This window comes from Emydura macquarii, unplaced genomic scaffold (assembly GCF_026122565.2).
Source record: "Emydura macquarii macquarii isolate MOO-44397 ecotype Brisbane River unplaced genomic scaffold, CSIRO-AGI_Emac_v2 contig_1644, whole genome shotgun sequence".
NCBI lineage: Eukaryota > Metazoa > Chordata > Testudines > Chelidae > Emydura > Emydura macquarii.
Genome location: NW_027131781.1, coordinates 27220831 through 27244053, shown reverse-complemented (window position 1 = coordinate 27244053; position 23223 = coordinate 27220831). Strand labels below are relative to the sequence as shown.

At 44.4% G+C, this 23223-nt stretch overlaps 1 protein-coding gene across 1 annotated transcript; it reads left to right on the top strand.

Moving 5' to 3' along the window:
* The first annotated feature begins 8807 nt into the window (after positions 1 to 8807).
* PCLAF (PCNA clamp associated factor) lies at positions 8808 to 15922 on the top strand. The gene is made up of 4 exons (XM_067556145.1): positions 8808 to 9006; positions 9122 to 9199; positions 9988 to 10156; positions 15447 to 15922. Exons 1-4 carry the CDS (start codon positions 8958 to 8960, stop codon positions 15508 to 15510), a joined length of 360 nt encoding a protein of 119 aa, XP_067412246.1. The 5' UTR covers positions 8808 to 8957; the 3' UTR covers positions 15511 to 15922.
* Positions 15923 to 23223: the final 7301 nt, after the last annotated feature.

Genomic DNA, 23223 nt, shown 5'->3' with positions numbered 1-23223 from the left:
ATTCCCTTGAGCCAGTGTGCAACAGCTTGAAAACAAGCATCATGTGTCTTCCCTGACAACAGTGATGTCGGTGAAGCATCCCCAATGATTCACCAATACTTGCATAATCATGGAAAGTAGCCCTTTCTCTTGATATACTCTGGGGAACTGTGGACTGGTGCCAAAATAGGGATATGCATGCCATCTACGGCTCCACCGCAGTTCAGGAACCCCATTGCTGCAAATCCATCCACTATGTCCTGCACAAAGCTGAGAGTCACAGTCCCGCATAGCAGGAAATAGTTAATGGCCCTACACATTTGCATGACAACAGCCACCATAGTGGAATTTTCAACTCCAACATGTTTTCCACTGACCACTAACAATCAGGTTTTGCAGCATGATCACCATTTGCTTCTTCACTGTCAGTGCAGCTCTTGTTCTGGTGTTCTTGCTGAAGGATTGGGATGAGCTTGGCACACAGATCCAGAAACATGGCTTTGTGATCCAAAAGTTCTACAGTCCCTTTTCATTGTTTCAAACCTACATTACGACGCAATCCCACCAGTCAGTGATCATTTCTTGGGCCCAGAAGTAGTGCTCCACCCTCTGCAGCTGCTCCATGAACACCACCAACAACCTTGAATTGGTTTTCACTATGTGCCACAGCAATCTGTCCTCAACAAAATTGTCATGTTCCCCACTGACAAGGTTTCTGCTTGCAGCTTTGCAAATACTGGAGGATTGTGTGTTCTCTGCTTACAACACTCATGACAATAGGACAGAGCTGTGCAGGCACCATGCTTCTGTTAGAGATGGTGAACAGTGAGGAGGACCACATGCATTTGTGGGATTTTTAAAGAAGGTGTAAAAATTATGAGGTACAGATGACACTATAGGATGGAGAAAGTTGCATGCTGTAAACTTGACCCCTTGTTCCCAGTCACCCTTGAACAACTAATTTCTACCCCACAATGCATTGCCAAGACTTCCCAAAAGACAATGCGCTGGACAATGATGAGTTGCACACTGAAATTACCTATCTGTGGTGCACTGCGCATTGACACAAGCCTTCCAGGTGAGTATACGCAGCACTCATGTAAGGAGCCAAGTATGCACACACATGAGCGATATACTAACTGCAGTGGCCAAAGTTTGTAATGTAGACATGGCCTTAGAGAGGGAGGTTTAAACCCTTTTGTACTGCTACTTCAGAGCTTACAGAGTCCACCTGACTGCCAGTTAGTCAGTAGAATAACTGCATAATCCTAGCACCTGACCTCATGCTGAGTGCACAAAAGAGTTCTGCATCCCTGCATAAGATCCTGAAACCTGATACCCTGTTCAGGGATTTCCTCTTCTTGACTGGGCAGGGCTGATTTCTGAGGCAGGTCAGGTGCCCCCGCGGATTTAACTCCTAGAGGTCCTCATGCAGGGACAAATGGGAGAAAAACATGTTGGAACTCTACTTGAGTTCCAGTTCTTATTCCCTCTCCCCTTTGTCTCTTCTTTCCCTCCAGAGAATACACTATAGGAGACATTTCTCATGATGACTATGTCATGAGAATCTTTAGCAATTCACCCACCTCTGGTGTAGCATCTCCATTGGTGCTAGCAATGGCAGAAGTACTAAATGTAGACGTCCACCAGCATTTCTACCAGTGTGTTGTCTAACCCTGCTCAAAGCAGGTTTAGATGATACCATACCTGCACCTGATCTATACAAGCACTTCCATGAGTGAAGATACATCATTGCTAGATCAACAGTTGGAGAACTGATATAAATTCCCATGGGAGATAAGACTAAAGAAAACAGAGATTCCCTCATCTAAGGCCTGATCTACACTTAAAATTTAGATTGATTTAGCTACATCGCTCAGAGATATGAAAAATTCACACCCCAAGTCCCATAGTTAATGTGATCTAACTCCTGGTGTAGATGCAGCTAGGTCAGTGGAAGTCCATTGACCTAGCTGCTGCCACTCAGATAGGTGGATTAACTAAAGCAGTGGAAAAATATTTTGTGTAGTTGTAGGAAGCATCTACACTACAGCAGCACAGCTGTGCTGTGATAGAACCCATAGTGTCGATGTGGAAGTTGCATGTAAGGAAGTTGCACGTAATTTGCATGCTTAATGGGTGGCTATAGTAACACCTAACACTTCTGTAGGGCTTTTTCAAACACTTCTGTTAGGCTTATATTTTCAAAACATAAAGTATTGCCTGCTCCGCCTCATTCACCAGGGGGAATCTCTGCTATGGGAAGAACTGCAGCCTGTGTTCTGCTTCCTGAGATGTGGCTCCTAGTGTAGATGCATTCACTATTGCATAAATCTCCTTTTGTACAGAGCCCTGCACACACACGTTTTGCTTAGGAATGAAGCTTTCCTGTCAGTGCTTCCCCACTAACCTGTTTTCCCTCAGTTCCCATATCTGGGTACTGCTCAGTCTGGGGCAGTCTTAAAACTGCTAGTCTGAGATCTTCTGGGAATTCTACATCCCTGCCTCCAGCAATGATGCCAATGCAGCATTGGTGGGCTAATGTTGTGCAGCTCCAGAGTGGGAGGAGGAGGGAGTCAGAACCAGGTACGTGGAGTGGAAGAATAGCAGTCAGTGTATGGGGGGTGACATTGGTCCATGTGTGTGGATGGCTGTTCTGGGGACACGGCAGCTGGGTGGTGGATCAGGATGCTTATCTGGAGTAGTCAGATGGCTGAGGGAGGATTTAGTGTCTGAGAGGGGGATTAGGATGTTTGTCTAAAGGTAGAGTGATGTGAGGGGATTTGGCAGCTGGGAAAAGGAAAATCAGATTGCTCGAAGAAGGGAGAGAGCTTGAGAGGATTCAGCAGCTGAGGGAACATGCACTTGTCTAAGATGACTGCTGGGGGAGAGTTTAGCAACTGGGAAAGGACTTGGGTTCTGCATTTAGGAGGGGATATGAGCTAGTCCATGTGGGTATTGTGGGATAGCTCAGCATCTGGGAAGGGAGGGGAATCAGGATGCTTGTTTGGATCTTCAAGACCTTTAAACATGAGATAGCCAGTAACTACCTGTCCCCTTCCACCTGCAACCCAACAAGACAGCACATCTCAGTGGGATGCTGCAGCTACCAGATCCCAGGGTAGAACCTTTAGAAGAAGGGGTAGAGTAATTTTAGCAGAGGGGCCTGGACGGTGGAATTCCAAGGCATTGCATCTAACCCTGAAATGCACACCTCCTCCCAGGAGGGAGAATCTGGGCCTTATTGAAGCCCATGGCAAACTCCAGCATTCTACCCAAACACCACTTCCCCCCACCCATAATGAGGGCCGAAGAATGAATTTAAAAAAAAATTCCTAGCAGTGGCTACACCTAAGAATAGGGAAGCGCAATGTCCTTTCCAGACAACTGGGCCAGGGCTCTGCATTTGGTGCCTGGATGCTATGATGATGGTGCAATGGAAATGCTTACATCTTGGTAACAGATCAATTAGGTGGGAAGGAGGGGGTGGCAGTAAGAGGGTCCAGCATCTTCAGCAGGGATTAGGATGCTTGTCCAGGGGAGTGTCGTGGCTGGAACGCCAGAGGTCAGGACTGAGCACTTACTGGAAGTGGGTTAGGTAGTAACAGTAACTCATCAGGCACTTGTTCTGCATGTGGGCCAGGGTGGAGTCAGGGCACTTGCAGCTGTGTGATATGGCGCGGGGCCTGACTGGGTGCATGGGAGCATAGCAAGCATAACTCTTCTGAACACGTATGAGTAAGTGTGAACACACCCATAGCTATTAGCAGAGTTAGTTTCCTGGTTGTGCCACCCCAGGCGTCAGTGTCTCTGGTCACAGCCTTTGAACTGCACACAGACCTTGATCTTCCTCCATTATCTCAGGACTGTTTACTAAGAAGTTTCTATTTTACTAAAGAAAGCAGCAAACAGATTCTGTGTCTCTGAATCCAATAACCACAAGCCCAGCCCTTTGTGCCTCACAACAGCAGGCACTGGAACTAATGCTCTGCCAGTGACCCAGTTCTGGAGCTCAGTTCCTATCCCTTAACAGTCATAGTTAATCATTGACTAGGGGCCCGATTCTTCTCTCACATTAGTGCTAGTCAAGACAACTCCACTGAAGTCAGTGGCTGAATTGTAGTTTAAAACTGGTGTAAAGGAGAAGAGAAGCCCTGGGAGTGCTGTGGGAGCCTCTGAAGAGATGAGGGATAATCTCACTCAGCAGCAATTTAACCCATCAAAGAAAGTCCCCTCTAGCCCTCGTTGGCAAGAAACATGAGTGCCACAACTTGGGGTGATGGAAAAAAACTGATAAGCTTTCCTTGGTGATTCAGGAAGCAAGGAACCGGAACCAGAACCAGAGATGGAAACTACATCTCTCATAAGGCTGTGCAGAACACGCACATAATCCCATTGAATAATTATTGTGAATTTCATTAATTACTTACTGTTTTATTCATTATTTTATTAGCATCTTTCAAGGCACTTAATGCCTTAGACAAACACCAGGCCTAATTTTGCACTGCCATACCCCCACAAGTCATCTGTACTTGTGCAAAGTGGGTATAAAATTCTTCCAAATCACATGTGATTGCTAGTTTGTATTTGCTTTTCACTGGTATCTACCATGACACAAGTTACAAGGCAGTTGAGACTCAGGACTGACGTTTTTCAAAATCCACTAAAGCGCAATCTTTCAAAAAGTTAAAATAAGGAATGACAAGAACTTTGAGAGTGTCTATACACAAGAGAAGGGGGGAGGGAGTGTTGTGGGGAGAGGTAATAATGGGTATGTCTACACTGCCATTAGGAGGTGTGATTGCAGAATGTGCATGTGCAAGCATAGCAGGCTGGCCCTAGCTTTGATTGAGCTAGTGCTTGCTAAAAATAGCAGTGTACCCACGGCACAGGTGCAGGCTAGCTGCCCAAGCATATAGGGTCACCGTGCCTCACTGGGCCACAGCTGAGGATACCAGATTCAGGACAAACTGCTGAGAAATGGAGCAGATACCCCCCAGACTGGTGGTTATTTTCCCATAAGATACACCAAGCCAGTAACAAAAGTAAACTTCTGTCTCACCACACCGGTTAACAAGAAGTTAACCTTAGGTTAACCTGCAGTCTCCTTAGGTATCCCAGCTTTTGTTTCACCACCCACACACTAGATTTTATGATGAGTGGTTATTTAAAGCCAATTTCATCAAAGGGTTCTTCTGATTCCAAGAGATCAGGCACACAGCCAGGTCAATATATAACTCAGATCTTACCCAATAATTACCCTGATATCAACCCTTTAGTATCTAATATCTAAAGTTTTATTTATAGGGAAAAAAAGAAGAGAGTTAAAACGGTCAAAGAATCACTTACATAAAATCAATGGAAAGTTCTTGGATCAGGTTTGTAGCAACCATACTACAGACTGCTGACTTGAATAGTCTCTGGTAACTTCAAAAGACTGGAAGGTCCTCAAATCCATTGTTTGGAATGCTTCTTTTAGTGTAAGTCCAGAGATCAGACGAAGCAGGAAAGAAGCAAAATGGAGATGTTTCCAGGGTCTTATGTATCTTCTCTCATGTGGAAGGGATGCTCAGTCTCTGTTTGTGGAAAATTACAGGCACAAGATGGAGTCCAGGGTAACATGAGCACATCACATGTCCTTGCATGCTTTCATGAGTCATAAGAGCACCCATTATCCATATTCTGGCTAAAAAGTCCACAGGAAGGCTCCCTGGCTGGGGACAAGTTCCTACTATGGCCTAGTGTGTGAGTTAAGTGTCCTTTAATGCGCTATTAACTTGCACAGTCCATTCACAATGTGCTGGCTAGACTGTATACAAACTACCTTGTGGGTGTTATCCCAGGAGCAAACACAATTGAAATACAGGTAAATGGTCAATATTAATAACTTCAGATACAAAGATGATACATGCATACAAACAGGATAACCATATTTGTTAGATTGTAACTTTTCCACTGATACCTTACATGACATGCTTTGCCTAAGATTTGTTGCAATTATATAAAAGTGGTAGCAACAATGATATATATGATCATATTTTAATCATAAAGCATCATACACACACAGGTTCCTGGGTAGGACTGGATTTGGACTGAGTATGCCTGCATATGTTGCAATCACACGTCCTGACTGCAGTATAAACATACCCAAATATGGGACCATCGTTAGCCAGGGTAACACATCTATGAGGGCAAAAAGTGAGGTTTGTTTTTTTAAAATGCAAAGGTAGGGATCAAGGAGGATATCAGAGGAGAGAATTTCACACCCTCAGATCCATCATAGCAAAGGCACTGTCTCTGGCCACTGCAAGCCTAGGACAAGATGAATTGATCAGCTACCCATGCAGTTCACACCACCTGTGGTGGAGCCATTTAAATCAAAGAGATTAGTTTTGTGTGTGTGTTTTAAATCAAAATCACGGATTTAAATCAAGTTGAAGCTTGGAAAAATAATTTGAAAATGTGCTGTTATGATTTTAGATTAAAATGTATAATGAATTAAATTATAAATGCTGGGTTTGTTTGTTTTTTAGTGCCTCTATAAGCACGTATCTTATTTGAATTTGACAAAACTGCTATGGGGGGAAAAAAAAGATTGAAAGTTAAGGCCTTGAATCTACAAGCACTTAATCAGGTATATAAAACTTTTCTCACATGAATGGTGCTTTCCCACTATTCATGTGCTTAAAGTTAAGCATAGGCCTAAGTATTTGCAGCATCGTGAGCTAAAATTATAGTTTTATTAAAAGCTTTTCTCTTACCAGCATAAAATCTTTGTAATTTCAAAACAAAAGTTTTGAAAAGTTAACAAAAGTTAACAAAAGGTTAAAGGTAACAAAAGTTACCTTATGCTCAGAAACCACAAGGCAAATTAAAACCTCAAAATATGTATATATTTTTAACATTCTAATTACTAAATCAATTATGATTTTTAACAATACTGGGTTAAAATGTCTGTCTACACTAAGATTCCCACCGATAGAGCTGCACCAACATTAGTGCACATGGGGGAGATGGCCACAAAACCTCCATTCTGCAAGGGCCCCTTAACACAGCTTCAGTGGTGGAAATTGCCTTTGAGAATATTCCTGCGTAAGAGGGTTATTCAGGCAACATAGGGCTGCTGGACTGAGGCTATGCTTTTATTTGCAGACATTGCAATAGAGCATGTCAAAGAAGAGAGAGGTCCCGAACCAGATCACTTTGCAGGCAACTTACCTAAGGAGAATCAGGGTGTGAGGCTACTGAGGGGTGAGGTCTCATCATGGTTTAGGGAGGCACAGTAACTCCACCCACAATTTTCTGTCTAGTTCACCTCAGGCTCCCCCCCTCCCCGGGAACTGGCTGGAAGACCCTAATTAGGGCTTATCTTCCCATTGAACTAATGGGGCAATTCACACCTATCAAGGTTACAGCAGTCAGAGCTAGCTGTATGGTTCCCTCTCTGCTCTCTCCAAATGCGTCTCTAAGGGTGCCAGGCCTAATGCCTTCACCTCTGGTGGGGTACAATTTTGCAATTCTCTAACTTAGACCAGGACCTGGACTACTGCACCCTGTGTACCAAGAACTATAACCATGCAAGTCCACCTGAGTTCTTCCCTGTGAGTCTGTGACTAGTGGCATACTGTGACAAAACAGCTTCTTAAACCACAAGCATTGTTTGTTTAGCCATAGGACACAGCACTGAAGAAAAAAATTGTTTGTTTTAAAATCTCCATCGTGTCTGATTTAGCTGGTAAGGTTTTGGGTCTCTCTGGCTGGTGATCTAGGCTGACCTGTCTTCTCCAGACAACCCCTGTGGATTCAGATGTCTAGTCTGGTTCGCCCCATTCCATTGTCTATTCCTCCTCCAGAGTGTTTCCCTTTAAACCCAGCTTGAGTTCTTTGTTCTCCTGTGTTTGTTGGGCTCAGTCCATTCCAGTGAATACCATGTAAGCTTCACAGCAAGAGGTCTCAGACGGCCCTCTGTTGAGTTGGAGCTAATCCAATATACTCACACAGTAAACACCCCCATTAATTAGACTAATGTGCAGTATTAAGTCATTACAGGGCAACTCCAAATCCATCACAACACCTCTTTAACTCTATTACTGAAGGCAGTTCAAGAGAGGCGGGAAGGCAATGCCCCCTTTCATTGATTTACCTTCAGATCGCATTCAGAAGGTCTCCTTTGCACGTCTCCCAGACAGCATCTGTACTAGCCGGGCTCTTCTGTCTACATGGGGAAACTGAGCAGCTAGTTGTGGTGGTATAAGCTGTTCTGTAACAGCTGTTCCCGAAGGGCTCCCTGTGGGGACTTTCTGGAAGAGAGTGTCTGGGGAGAAGCTATTGCGCAATACCTATTCCGGTCAGATTCCCCCGGGACAAGCCTAGACCCTAGACGGTGACCCCTTGGTCAGAGGAGTAGCTCTGTCCCTCCCCCCGTCCCCCTCGGCCGTGCTGAAGTGTGGGGCAGCAGCTCTCCGCTTGTGGGGTGCGCTGCTAGCCCCCCAGCGCTGGGGGGGAGGCTCACACAGGCTCTCTGGTGCCCAGGAGGCAGGGCTGATACGCGCCAGCTGGACTTTTGCTCAGCGTCCCAGACACGCAGGAGGGACACACACGGCGCTGACGGCGCACCTGTGCCGCCGGGCAGGGCGCGGGCTCCGCCGAGCAGGGGATGGGCGAGCACCGACCAGCTCATCACAGTCAATGTCACTCACGCTCTCCTCCAGGGAGTGGGGGAGGCGGTGCCCGGGCGAGGCCCCGCCCACGCCGCCGTGGAGAACCAGTTGAGTGGTCGGCTCGGCTCCCGCTCCCGGCCAATAGGCGCGCGCGCGGGAAAGGCAAAGCTGTGTCGTGGGGGGAGGGGGGTTTGCTGCGCTGCACTGCCTGAGGGGAGCGTGCGCAGCGCGCGGCGCGGCCGGGCTCAGGCTCTTCTTTCCCGCTCGGTCCACGGCAGGCAGCGCGCGCGCGCTGACCCAGCTCCCCCTCCCCCCGGCATGGTGCGGACTAAGGCGGACAGCGGGACCGGCGGGGCCTACCGAAAAGGTGCGGGCGAGGGCAGGTGGGGGGGCGGCCAGGCCTCGGGGCGGGGGCCGTGTGCTCCGGGGTGGCGGGGCCGAGCGGTCCCCGGCCGGGCACTAACCGCTCCCTCCCCTTGCAGTGGTCGCCGCCCGGGCTCCCCGGAAAGCGCTGGGCTCCAGCAGCGCCAACGCGGGCCCCTCGCCGCCTCCCAAGAAAGGTGAGTGCCGGGGACTCGGGGCTGGAGAGCTCCCGGCCGCACCAGCCGCTGCCTCTGTCGGGTCCGCGGGGACCGAGTTACCTCACGCGGCGGGTTGGACCCTTCCGGGCCCTTGTGCCGCGCTGGGCTGCGGCTCCGGTCTCGTTTCTCTAGACCGAGCTGCGGGCGGCTCGGCTCGGCTCGGCTCCGGTTGGGCGCGCGGCGCGAGCGACCTGTCATGGATCGGGCGGCGGGGGCCGGCGTGGCGCTACCCGGGGCTGCAGCGGGGAGAAGCGGTACGCGGGAGCCCTGCAAACACGGGGGTAGGGTAGGGCCGGGCGGGACGCGACGGGCAGCAGGAGCAGCGACCCTTCAGAGCCCCTAGGGCAGCTAAGGCTTCTCCCGGATAATCACTCCTGTGAGATCGGCCGGGCATGGAGGGAGCGTGCGGTTGCCTCCCATTTGTAACGGCCCCATGGACCATAACGAAACACGGCGTTTTGGCCCTTACACCTGCTGCAGTGACCGCACATAATTCATAATCGGAGTGTGCAAAACTCCCGCTGGGCTGAGAACAGTTGAGGTGTTTCCACCGAAAAGATAATTTGTCCGGAAATTAGTCTGCAGATGGGATGTGGTAGAGTGGAGTTGCAGTTAACACAGCTATAAATATCGGTTAGTGACAGTATTTATTAATGGGTTTCTGGTGCGCTATTTATTCTGTTTCGCATTGAATTAGGAGATGTGTCCAGGGTTGCCGAGCACACATTTTCTAAATGGCTAGCTTGATAAACTCATTTCCTTTGTAGTTGAAAGCAAGTATGCTGGCGGAAATCCAGTGTGTGTGAGACCAACACCAACCTGGCAAAAAGGGATTGGAGAATTCTTCATGCAGTCGTCAAGACATGCAGAGAAAGAGAACCAGATGCCTGATGATGGAGAGGCAGGAAGCAGTGGAATAGGAAGAATTACTAAGAAGTAAGCATTTTTGTGCTTAACTGAGTACTCTGACATCAAAGATGTGAGCATGAAGGTCATGATTTCCCCCTCATACTCCACATGACCTACAGAGATCAGGTAAACATGCAGTTGTGACCCTTCTGTGCCTAGGGCAGCCACTTGAAAATGCCAAGGTCAGGGCAGGCTGTAAAAGGAGAGATTCTCTCAGCACTGGTGGGTGACACTGAAGTCAGACTTCCCAACCAGCCACAAACGGTGCTTCTGATTCCCCCCACCGGTTATCAAGAAGCCAGTACACAAATACACACAGCCCCCTTTACTGCATTTCAGTCTCCAGCCCCCAATCAGCCACTAGATCCAGTAAAGAGACCAATTATTTAAACTCTATGCTCTTTACCAAAAAGGTTCCTCCTGACCCCAAAGGGTCAGCCACAGTACCAGATCAATATAAGTTTGGATCTTACCCAAAATACCACACTGCCAGCCAATCCTTTAGTAACTAAAACTAAAGGTTTGTTTCGTTTTTTTTTGTTTTTTTTTAAATATAATAAACTATAAGAGAAATGTTAAAGGATTAAAGCAATCTGATACATACAAATTATTTGAAAGTCCATATACATCAGGTTTCTAGAAGAATTGTGGAGTTTGCAGGCTTGTATAGTCCCTCTGGTATACATCCAGTACCTGGATGGGTCTCAGTCCTTTGTTTCACAGCTTCAGTTGCAGATGACTTGATCCAGAGGTAGATAGGTGGCTGAAAGCTGAACAGGATTCAAGACAAAATGGCTCCCAGGCCTCTGCCTTTTTATGTCCTCTGGCCCTTGCCATGTTGCTTGTGGAATTTCACAGGAACCAAAATGGAGTTCAGAGTCACATGAGCAAGTCCTGGTGACTCATCAGGTATATTCCCTGGCTTCTCCCCCTGGACTCCTTGCACCTGTGAATTTCTTAATGGGCCATCAAACAGGCTTTTGTTCTGAAACCATTCTGTCTGGAGTGTGATCCAGACAGCACAATTTGAAATACAGATATCTCAACATATCCATAACTTCCATTACACACACAACACCTGAACATAAACATTATCATCTTATTTAGCACATTTTATCCTTTCTAACAGTACCTGACATGGCATATCTCACATGAATCACTATGATTTTGACCTATATAATAATAAATAATAAATGCCTCCTCCAGCCAGCCAGCATGACAGCAATCTTGAAACTTTCCAGAAGCAACAAACATCTAACTCATTGAACAAAGAAATGCAAAATAGTTCTCTTTTTCTGCTGGCCCCCATGATTCTGCCATTTTAAAACAATATCTTTTCTGAGAGAGAAAGGTGCAGTTTTGGGGCACTCTTCTGTTCTATGACCAGTTGTCACAAGCAGAGATCACTGACAAGAGCCAGTCTGTTACTCCTGTATATATAATCTGCTCTTGAATGCCTCTAGAAAGTACCTCTCTGGGTGTAATATTTAACTGTATTAAAGGCTTAGACAACAAAGCAGTTTTGAACCTGGGTTTTAGATTGCTGCTCCTTGTCTCAAAACAGTAGAACAAAATGTGCATGCAGGTTTGTTTTGAAAGTAAGCAGATGATGGTTCTTCTGCCTCAACTTTTTTTCTTAGGTAAAATAGTAGCTTTCTTTAGTGCATAGTTTCTCAACCTGTGGTACGCGTACCCCTGGGGGTATGCGAAACACAGGCATGGGGTGCCTGGGGAAAAACAGTGGTGAAGGGGAGGCAGGTGGCAGCTGCCAACGTCTGGGGAAGGCGGGTGGTAGCTCCCCATTTCCCACCTGGTCACAGATCCCAGGTGGGAGCCCGGCAGCAGCCTCCTGCGTCTCGCAAGTTGGACTCGCAGCTGGTCGCAGCCACCCGCTCCAAGGCGAGGGACAGCCTCCGGCACCCCAGCTTGAAGACAAGCAGCAGCCTCCTGCCCACGTCCCTGGGTCCCAGCTGGTGCGGAAGCCTCCTCTGCCCCAGCTTGGATTGGGTGGCAGTCGCCCACCTCCCAGACTGGCAGCCAGGTAGCAGCCACTTGTCCAGGTGGCAGCCCCCCTCCCTGGCTCAAAGCCCAGTGCCCAGAAAACTTGTCAATTTCACTGTTCTAGCTGAACAGTGAAATTGACAGCTATGACAGCCCCAGATTTTACCAGTTACCCTCTTTTCTTGTGTGTGTCTCTCTCTCTCTCTCTCTCTCTCTCTCGCCCTCCTTCCCTGTCTCTCTCTCACCCCTTCCTCCTCTGAAATCTATGGCAAAAAATTTGGCACAGCACGTTATGTTCTCCAGCATTGGCAGGCCGCTCAAAGCTGCCTAGCTTTGGCCAACATCACCTCTAGCCCAGATACATACTTGAGCTGTGCACCCCTGGTGTAAAGGTGGTACCCACCTACCTACCCACACTAGATCTGACATCTGTCATATCATGGCCTTTATGTACTCAGCCCTTCTTCCAACACATGGCTCGCATTAGTTGGTAAATATAGAATCTTGTGGAAAATTGGGTGTTGGGGTACTTATTAAAATTTTCAGAAGTTAGGGGGTACTTGCTACTTAAAAGGGTGAGAAACACTGCTTTAGTGACTTGCTTACTAGCCTTACACCACTGGGAGATGGGAAGATATGAAAAATATCAATGCATAGGGACAGAATAGGTTGTGGCTTGGGTTTGGCTGTGAAAGAAGCAGATTGGATATGATATGGATTGGATATGATTGGAATAGATTCAGTAGACGGGTAGAGGGCATTGAATGCACAGACAAGAAATTTAAACAAAATGCAGTAGAGACATTCGAACTAAAAGGGGGGTTCTGTGATGAAAGATTGCAAGCAGCTGTTTCAAATGGATTGAAGGGAAGCAAGTTGGGAAGGAGAGGCAGGGACTGCAATAATTAAGACAGGAGGTAGGGTGTGTGCAAGAAATCTTTGTACAGTAGAACCTCAGAGTTACGAACACTAGAGTTATGAACTGGCTGGTCCATGACACACCTCATTTGGAACCGGAAGTAGGCAATCAGGCAGCAGCAGAGATCCCCAGAAAAGCAAATATAGTACAGTACCATGTTCCATGTAAACTATTAAACAAAGGGAAAGTGTGTTTTTTGTTTTTTTGACAAGGTGAGGAAACTGTTTCTGTGCTTGTTTCATTTAAACTAAGATGGTTAAAAGCAGCATTTTTCTTCTGCATAGTAAAGTTTCAAAGCTGTACTAAGTCAATGTTCAGTTGTAAACTTTTGAAAGAAGAACCATAATGTTTTGTTCAGAATTATGAACAACCTCCATTCCTGAGATGTTTGTAACTCTGAGGTTCTACTGTGTTTGAAATGGTTCACTCATTGGAACACTCCAGCCCTGAATTAGGTGGGCAACTCATTTTGTGCATTATTTAGTCAGTGCACAATAATGAAGCTATGCCTTGTGTTGTTTCATCTGCTTCTATTGTTTTGGAGGGCAGGGTAAAGGTAACTAGAGTACAGTAAACTGCACAGTATTCTTTTTTGCCTAGTTTAAACCTTACATTTTGTCTAATTTAAACCTTAGTGGCTGGATGCACTATGGCTGTCTGGATAAAATACTTGGACTGGCATCTTTGGTCCATCTAGGGAGTAGATGTGTAATAAATATTAGTTCTGTCCTTGGACTAAGTCTTTCCAATGGGAAAATCTTGCCAGTAAACAAGGCACAGGGCTCGTTTTACAGAATTGTGCCCTGTGTCTGCTCATACTGCTCCTCCCTTCATTAGTAAATGAAAACTGACCTCTTTTCAGCCTCATTCTTCTACTGGAGATATGCATGTGTAGAGTAGCACAGGGAGCAACTTTCTATATACTGCGGTTAGGTTTAGAGCTACATTGACATAAAAGGTGAAAATTCTCCCTGTTCAAGGAGAAAATAGTCATCAAATGGCTGGGATCATGGCCTCCAGAAAGGAAAGTCGAGCTGTCCCTGTCACCTTTTGATAGGGGTGCATCCACTCATTCTGATTTGATCTATAAAGGCTAACAGTCTATTGTGATGACACTTGACCTTTGAATCCACTGAGTCTTCCAGAGACAGATGAAGATAAATGAACTAGCAGTAAGGTGCTTAGGTAAAGTCTTTGCTCTGGACATCCTTCATCTGTACAGTCTTTTGCTGTCCTGACTTGATGTAACTCTGATCTGTGCTCCAGGGAAGCTGTGGAGACTGCATATTTTGTATGTCAGAACCTGAAGTGCTGTGATTCTTCCCAAACTAGTTGACACTTCAGATGACTACAAAACTCTTATTTTTAGGCTTGCAGAAATAAAAGGCTGTGTGAAGTTTCACTGTGTGAAGGGGGTTCTTTATTTACCCATGCAGGTCTAGGGGTAACTGGGCTAGGTGCAGAAACTACATCTTGGATCTTGCTGGGAGTCCTCAGAATCCTAACAGGAAAGGCTTTAACCGGGACCTTTAGGGATAACTAAAGTGCAGATCCCCCATCACTCTGCTGTTTTATCTCCCTGCATCCTACTCCATACCTTCGTGTAGAGAGAGAAGTACTCTGTAGACGAATGGTTCTCAGCCTCTTCACACCAAAAAAGCCCATTTGGCAATATGAGAAGCGCAGGCTGAGAATCTATGCTGTAAATAATTTTCTGGTCCAGCTCCAAGGCCTTATTTCCTTAAGATGCTGACCAGAGCATTCTTGTTTTTACCCCCTTCATTTGGTTGCTCTGTGCTAGGGTTTTACCCCTGAGTGAAAAAAAAGTCATATTTATTTAATCACACACCATTCTCTTCTAACTCCCCCTGCTGGCTGTGTCCCATTCCCCCCCTCCCCCACACACAGACTTGCTTACAATGCTCAGACCTGAAACTTCAGTTGATAGCCTCTCAGCTCCACCTAAGCTATGGAAGGTGCGTGTGGGGTCATCTAAATAAAGGAGGAAGGGTGGCTGACCCAATTCCTGCCCTCAGGAAAGGCTCTCAGGTGGGTATCTAATGCAGCATAAAACCCTCTCCACTTGAGTGAGTTTCAAAGGAGAAAGGCTTCTTAAGAACTCTAAGTGGGTTAGTTAAAGCTGCTTCCTTTGTCTGCTCATTTGCTAAAGAGTGAGTTGGCAACTGTGTAACTGATTTGAGAGTTCCTAATTATGTTTCATCAGTTTACAAAAGAATACTGAGATCTGTTAATGGCCACTAATTCTTGTGGTCTACAGTACTTAGTCTTGTATGTAGAGGCTTCCTGAAGAGAACTGTTCCAAGAACCTCTCAACCAGCCTGTTGGTCAGTTACACTGGTTTGCTTTGAAAGTTAAAATTCTCTCCTATCCCTACAGAGCTCGTCCCTTGACTCCAGATCCCACAGAAGATGGTGCATCCTCAGAAGATGAGCAAATATGACTCTGTCCTGCCTCTATTTCTTACTGACTGCATTTTCTATACTTGAGTTGGGCTTGTTTGTACATTTTGTATATATCTTTTTTACATTCATGATGGCTTTTTTGGTTAGTTACTGTACAGAGCTTTAAATAAAGTCACATTAGGCATTTTACTCAATTCTCAATTGCTTTAAAAGTTGGATTGCAAGAAAGTTTCTGGTAAAATTAATATATACCTCTTAGAACTTAGCATTTGTTATAAAGCACTGTTTGTCTTTTTTTATCTTGCTTAAAATGGATTTCTTGGCTTCCCTAATGATTCCACTGTAGTATGCTGCTTATGTCGAAGACTGGTGCCATATTTGTGCTTTACTGTCTAAAAGGCAGTCTGATTTTTTTCTATTAAATGGAAGTATTTGACAAAGAAATCTGAATTGGTATCTTTATTGAAATAATCTGTTGAAGTGCCTGACCTTTCCCTCTCAGGGTAGTGAGGGCAGAGATTGAAAACACACTTACACTTATCTGAAAGGAGTCCAAAATACTTCATAGGAGAGAGTCACTTGAACAGTCATGCTGAAGTAACTGAGGGATAGTAGACAGCAAACTACATATGTAATGGGGAGGTGTGTGAGCTGACTATTGTACTCCACAGAACCTAGCCCAGTGAGGCCCTGATTCATTTGCAGCTGGTAAGTGCTGTTGTGCAGTGGCCTATAGTCTGACTTATCCAAGATAAGTCCAACTCAGCCTCATGAATAAAAAGTGTTCATAAAAAGTCAGCAACAGTTGGAGACAAATAGACTGGTACAAACGAGACAGTGTTTAGCTTAAACAATACTAAGGTATCTTCAAGGCCCCTGGTAAAGTCATGTGTTATGACAAGCAGATTCTAGAAAAGGGAGGAAACAATTGAAATTGAAATCAACAAAATTTGTGCTGAGGGTGTTAATGGGGTGAGGCTGCCATCCTTTCCTGGATACATTATCTGGAAGACATTCAATAGGGTCAGGGAGGTACATGCACTGGAAGGAGAAAGTTTAACCGCTATGTCTGCCAGTCCCCACTGTCCTGAGACCCCAGGACCTTCATTGTTCTGTTTCTGAAAGATGTCCTAGCTAGACAAGGCCAGAGAAGGAACCAATGCTATTGCCACCTCCCCTGTCTTCAACAATCCTAGATAGCATCTAGAATGTGAGACGGGGGTTTCTGCTGTTATCCCCTTCCTCATGTCACTTTTCTTCCATATTTTATTTGCTTTTCTCTCTGCTAATAGTCTAGCTTAGGTGGCCAAGCCTGTACCTTTAGCAACACTGCTGTGAGGCAGCTAAAAGCAATACAGACTGATACTAGTATAAGTTTGCCAGGTCTTGGAGTGACTGATCAGATTGCTGCTGTGCCTGTATTTCAGTAATGAGGTTGCAAGTGAGTCAGGAGCAGAGACACAGGCTGTATTTTCTAACTGCCCATCTTTTGTCATCTGTGTGTGTAGCCATTTTGCTTTCAGAGTCAGACTCTGCCAACAGCAGCTCCAGCCCATCTCAATTAACTTGCTCTTTTCCCCCATCAATGGCAGTTAGTACAACTGAAATATCAAATGGGATTTTCCCTAGAAAAATTCTACATGCAAAGGGAATACGAGATATTAAATTGAAAGCTTTATTTAATACTTTAAATTTTAACTGTTCTTTCTGTATCTTTTTAATAAAAGGCTAGACTTTTTTGTGGCAATAATTACAATGGGAATAAGCCAGTGATAATTTGACACACAATCCTTGGCCACACTTAACTAGTTAATGTAACAGTGAACAAGAATTTCTTTAACAGCTTATCCTTTGGGCTATATACATGCCCTTTTCTACACAACACTGCTACTCTAATGCAAACAGTGTGCAGCTAAAGAGAGGTCCATAACTAAATGCCTAAGGATAAGTCTGCAGCCAACATAAATATTGTATTTCTGTACCACCAAGGCATGTTCACAAGCTACTAAGTGGTGTGCTTTGCTAAATATCAGTGTGGTGATTTAAAAAAAAAAAAGGATGAGCTCACAATACATCCAAGAGCCACAGGAGGTACTCTTCTAAAGGTTGGGAAGCCTGTATATGCCATTCCTGTTACCTCTTAAGGGGTTGTCTAGGTGGAGAAGTTGACAGTCACATTACAGCTATGCTGGTCTATTTCTCTATATAGAAAAGCCCTAAGATGAAAAAGCAAAAAAACCTTTTAGGCTACCTTTATACAGTGTAAGCACACGGTTCACAGCAAACTGCTTTCTGATAAATCACATTTAAACCCACAAAGAACACTAGAAACTAAAGGCGAGATGGCAGTAACTGTGCAATTCTAACAGTATATTTTTTAATACAGCTAGTAAAGCCAAAATTAATCAATATTAGGAAGAAAAGCAAACAACTGAACATGGTTATGGTTGTAAGTACTGTAATAGTCTCAATATAAGTGCATCTTGTGAGGCTTTTAAACTAGACAAGCTAAGTCTTGCTGCTATAACACCCACAACTTGGCAGGAACTAGTTGGGTTTTTTTCTGTGAGGACAAACTTTTAAGTTAGACAAACTGCCAGTTGGACTGAGTTGAGGGGGCTGTATCTGAGCCCTTGTCTAAAAACAGAAATTGCACTACCTAATCAATGTCATAAAAGAAGTGCAAACCTTTGTGTGGACAATCATGGATTTACAAGTGCCTTTTGTTGATTTAGCTTGCAATGGTAAATTTACCATCAACTCCTGACTAAACATGTCATTGCAGCACTTTTCTTTCAGAAGTTAGAGTCCTTCTGTTACTCATGATAAAAGTTAGACCAGGCCGATATGCATCCGTGCAGCTCTCATGGACCTCAGCTCCAGAGTTTGTTTTTTAAGAGAGGGTAAATCTTTCCTCCTGAGGGAGATAAAGGCCCTCTCCCTGGTGGGATAATCTTATGGAAAATGAGGAGGATCTTCACATACTGCTCGCTTAGTTTTTTCTTTCCAAGGGAATGATATATGCACGTTTGGCCTGCCCATTCTAAAATCTGATTCTACTCTCCTTTATAACACATGGTCAATTCACTGTCTACACTTATTCCTGAAGAACAGGCCTTCTTAGTGAGTTGCAAGCTATGGAAAGGAGAAAAACACAAGAGCTATACTTGGAAAAAAGGAAAATTTAAGGAAAAATAAATGCTCTCCCTGGCCAATGAGCAAGAAATAAAGCTGTCACTTGGACTGGAGGTTTTTACCAAAGCAGCTGTATTGTTCCTGTTCCACACTACTGGAAGTGTTAAATCATACAGAAGACAATTCTAGCAACATTTATTGTAAAGGACAGAATGTAAAATGAATGAAAGAGTTCAAGATACAGTAACACATACATGTCTGCTCAACCATAAAGACTAACAAGCAAACAAAGCTATACAATAGAGGTGCTAAAAATGTTTTTGGCTTGTAACAAAGCAATGTGCTTAGCTGAAAGATTCAGATGAGCTTTAAATCTTGAACTGAAGTCTTGAAATTGAATCCCAAAGTTCTTGTATTTCCCTGGAAAGAGAGTTCCAGAACAAATTGCAAGACACATAAAATGGTGGCCTTTAAACCTTTAGATTTGAGAACGTCTGTGTGTCCTGTAGACTTACAGCAGGAAGAAATTTAATTCTTCGGCCTTGTCTACACATAGCAATTGCACTAATATAGTGAAACTGGCCCAAGCCCTTGTGTAGGCAGATAGAAAGGCAGAAATCCAAGGGTCATAGTGGGATGTGTGTATGTCAGGACAGCAGAACCCTGCCATGCAGAGATCCTATAGAGTAGCAATATTTACACTGATAGTAAGTGACATTGTCTCACACTTTCACTCAGCTTGCTCCATAGATGACGTATGGCACACCTGTCATTCTTTTGAGTATAAAGGTAAGCTACTAAATGACTAGATCTTTAGTTTAATCGTCAGAAGACTGCAGCATCAGTTGGAACTTATCACATCCTGGCAGCTTTTTACTTCTGGGCTGTGTAATTCACCCATTGTGTGCTGCTGTGCGCAGCCACTATAGTAACCATTTCTCTAGCTATTAAAGAGGTTTTCTTTCAGCTATGTCTACTTCTAAGGTGACTGGCAATGTGGAACTCTCTCCTGCCAGTGTGTAGTCTGGTAGGTGAGAGCACAAGCTTCAGCAGTCAAGTTCAGCCATGGTGCCATGCAGGCTAGACTGAAATTGTACTCACACTATGGCTGAATGTGATCCTATGTGTGGGAATCTGGCAATAAGGAAAAAAGTCACTTTTAAAAATAACTACAGATTCCTAAACAAAAAAGCTCTGTAAAGTTGTAGTTAAACAGAAGTTATTAAGTTTGCAGAATGCCTTAAAACACCATCGCAGTTTAAAATGTTTTAAATGCCTGGAAATCCAGAGTTACGGTTCTATATAAAAGCCAATATTGGTTAAGGTTCTATTTGAAAACCCAGGCATTGAAGGTATGGAAATATACAGTTAATGTTGCCCAGGCAACCTTAGCACTGCCCCTACACTGCCATCAGCAAACCAATCACAAGCTTAGATACAATCATATCCACCAAACACATACAGGTACAGTGCTTCAGTGACCCAAAGTATAAATAACACATTTTACTAGAATACTTTACTCTTAATCTTAACCGGGTGAAATTCATTCTGGGCAGAGAGCCAGCAAAAGGCCCACACAGCACTTAAGCCTGCAGACGTGGTGAATTTCACCCACTGTGATTACATGCTGCAGCACAATTGAAACTTAGCAGCATCTCATTTACAGCACACCAGTCTCCTTTACAGATGTGCAAAGGCCACAGAAAATAGACACACTTTATTATTTTCCAAATCAAAATAAAGCAGCCTGAGAACAATCTTTTCTCATGTTCCTAAAAGGTGCTGCTGCAACCACCAAGAATATTAACAAAACAGGTCAATTATTGAGTGATCCATCCACTGTCATCCACTCCCAGCTTCTGGCAGTCAGTCTTAGGAACACCCAGAGCATGGGGCTGCATCCCTGATAAACTTAGCTAATAGCCATTGATGGACCTACCCTCCATGAACTCATCTAATTCTTTTTTTAATCCAGTTGTAGTTTTGACCTTCACAACATCCCCTAGAAACGAGTTCCACAGGCTGACTGGATGTTGTGTGAATAGGAACTTCCTTTTGTTTTAAACCTGCTGCCTGTTAATTTCATCAGATGACCCCTAGTTCTTGTGTTATATAAAGGGGTAAATAACACTTCCCTATTCACTTTTTCCACACCATTCATGATTTATCATTATCATCTCTCCATTTAGTCCTCTCTTTTCCAAGATGACCAATCCCTTTAATCTCTCCTCATATGGAAGCTGTTCCATATCCCTAATAATTTTTGTTGTCCTTCTCTGGTACCTTTTCTAATTCTAATATATCTTTTTTGAGATGAGGTGACCAGAACTGCTCTGTGTTCAAGGTGTGGGCATACTACAGATTTATATAGTGGCATTATGATATTTACTCTTAATATCTAGTCCTTTCCTAATGATTCTTAACATTGTTAGCTTTTTTGACTGCTGCTGCATATTGAGCAGATGTTTTCAGAGAACTATCCACAATGACTCTAAAATCTCTTTCTTGAGTAGTAACAGCTAATTTAGACCCTGTCATTTTATATGTATTTTTGGGATTGCTTTCCAATGTGCATTACTTGCATTTATCAACACTGAATTTCATCTGCCATTTTGTTGCCCAGTAACTGAGTTTTGCGAGATTCCTTTGTAACTCTTCACACCCTGCTTTGGATTTAGCTTTCTTAAGTAATTTTGTATTGTCTGCAATTTTTGCCATCTCATGTATTACCCCCTTTTCCAGATCATTTATGAGTATGTTGAACAGCACTGGTCCCAGTTCAGATCCCTGGGAGATACAACTGTTTACCTCTCTCCATTCTGAAAAGGGACCATTTATTCTTATCTTTTGTTTCCTGTCTTTTAACCAGTTACTGATCCATGAGAGGACCTTCCCTCTTATCTCATTACTACTTACTTTGCTTAAGAGCCTTTGATGGGGGACTTGGACAAAGGTTTTCTGAAAGTCCACAAATGCTGTATCTATTAGATCATCCTTGTTCACATGGTTATGGACTCCCTCAGAGAATAGATTGGTGAAGCATGATTTCCCTTTACAAAAGCCATGTTGATTCTTCCCCAAAAAATCATGTTCATCTGTGTTTCTGATCATTCTTTTCTTAACTCTAGTTTAAACCATTTTGCCTGGTACTGAAGTTAGCCTTACTGGCCTGTAATTACTGGCATCACGTTAGCTATCCTCCAATCATCTGGTACAGAAGCTGATTTAAGTGATAGATAGCAGAACTACTAATTGTGGTACGTAATTTCATATTTGAATTCCTTCAGAACTCTTGGATAAATACCATCTGATCCTGGTGAATTGTTACTGTTTAGTTTATCAATTTGTTCCAAAATCTCTTCTATTGACAAAAAATGGGAGAAAATGGCATGAAAAGGAGAAAGATAATTCATTAGAATTCAAAATTGACCAAACTGTTAACTTCTTGTTTAAAACTCCCTTTAATATTGTCTACACTTCCAGAAATACCTATTGCTGACAACAAGTGTCAGCAACGGATCCATATTATCCTATGCCAACTGCAGTTTAGCTGCCAGCATAGACCAGGCAAACCTTAGTCTGGGCCTTTTCAGTAACTGTGGGTAAAAGAGCTGATCACAGTTGCCCTTGGATACCCTTGCAACTAAACTACACTCAGTTATACCTATTTTTAGCAATAGATATTTATTTTTTTTTTAGATAATTCAAACAATCAAAACACTTCCTTCCCATTAAGCTTAACTAGCCTTTGAAGCTTCCTTCTAGTAGGAGACACACCCACCCCTTTTATAGCCTGGTTGGAGCTAATTGGACTCACCTGCTAGCATGACTCAGCTGTGATTACCCTGATTTGTCTTAATGCAGAGTTTTAATAGTTGAGGCTGGGTGATGGGGTAGAAGAGCCTGGAATTTCTCTGCCCCATCCCCAATATTTAATGGTTTATTCTTACAGTGTCCTTGTGAAACAGGGAAAAATTATCCCCATTTTACAGAGGGGAACGGGTAGCTTAAGGCCCTGGTCCACAAAGGTACTTAGGTGCCTAAGCCCCAGATTTAGGCTCCACTGCAATCCACAAAACTCCCACTGAACCTTGTAAGTGCCTAAGCTCTCTCGGCACCTGTTTTCAGGGAAAAGTTGCCTCGACGCCTTGTTTTCTGCTTCTAAACATGCCCACTGCCACATCCCTCTAGGCATATGTATTCCTACCTCCTGCCTAAACCCCAGAGCTACCCATGAACTGGAGAAAGATAGGCATTTGCTCACCTTTTTCACGTGTGGGGCCCACCCCAGGAGGCATGCTCAGGGGCTGTGTATTATCAGGGACATGCGCAGGAACAAAAATGTCACTGCTTTTGGCTGGAGGAGCTCACTCTCTCCCGTGCGGCCCCGGTGCCGAAGAAGGTCTCGTCCTGCCGATTATTGGGGGGCCCATGCCCCTGCTTGCCCCCGCCATACATGCCCATGGGTCCCATTTAAAATCCAGCCAGACGAGGAGGTGGGGGTGTCCACCTTATAACTTTTAGCTCAGGGGATAGAGTACTCACCTGGGATGTGGGAGACCCAGGTTCAACACACCCTTCTGCTTCACGGGGAAAAAAGATTGGACCAGGGATCT

Excerpts from the sequence above, each read along its gene's own strand:
- PCLAF (XM_067556145.1), top strand. The coding sequence starts at position 8,958 with ATGGTGCGGACTAAGGCGGACAGCGGGACCGGCGGGGCCTACCGAAAA. Across the intron at positions 9,007-9,121 it reads CGGCGGGGCCTACCGAAAAG|TGGTCGCCGCCCGGGCTCCC; the intron begins GTGCGGGCGAGG and ends CTCCCCTTGCAG. Across the intron at positions 10,157-15,446 it reads ATAGGAAGAATTACTAAGAA|AGCTCGTCCCTTGACTCCAG; the intron begins GTAAGCATTTTT and ends CTATCCCTACAG.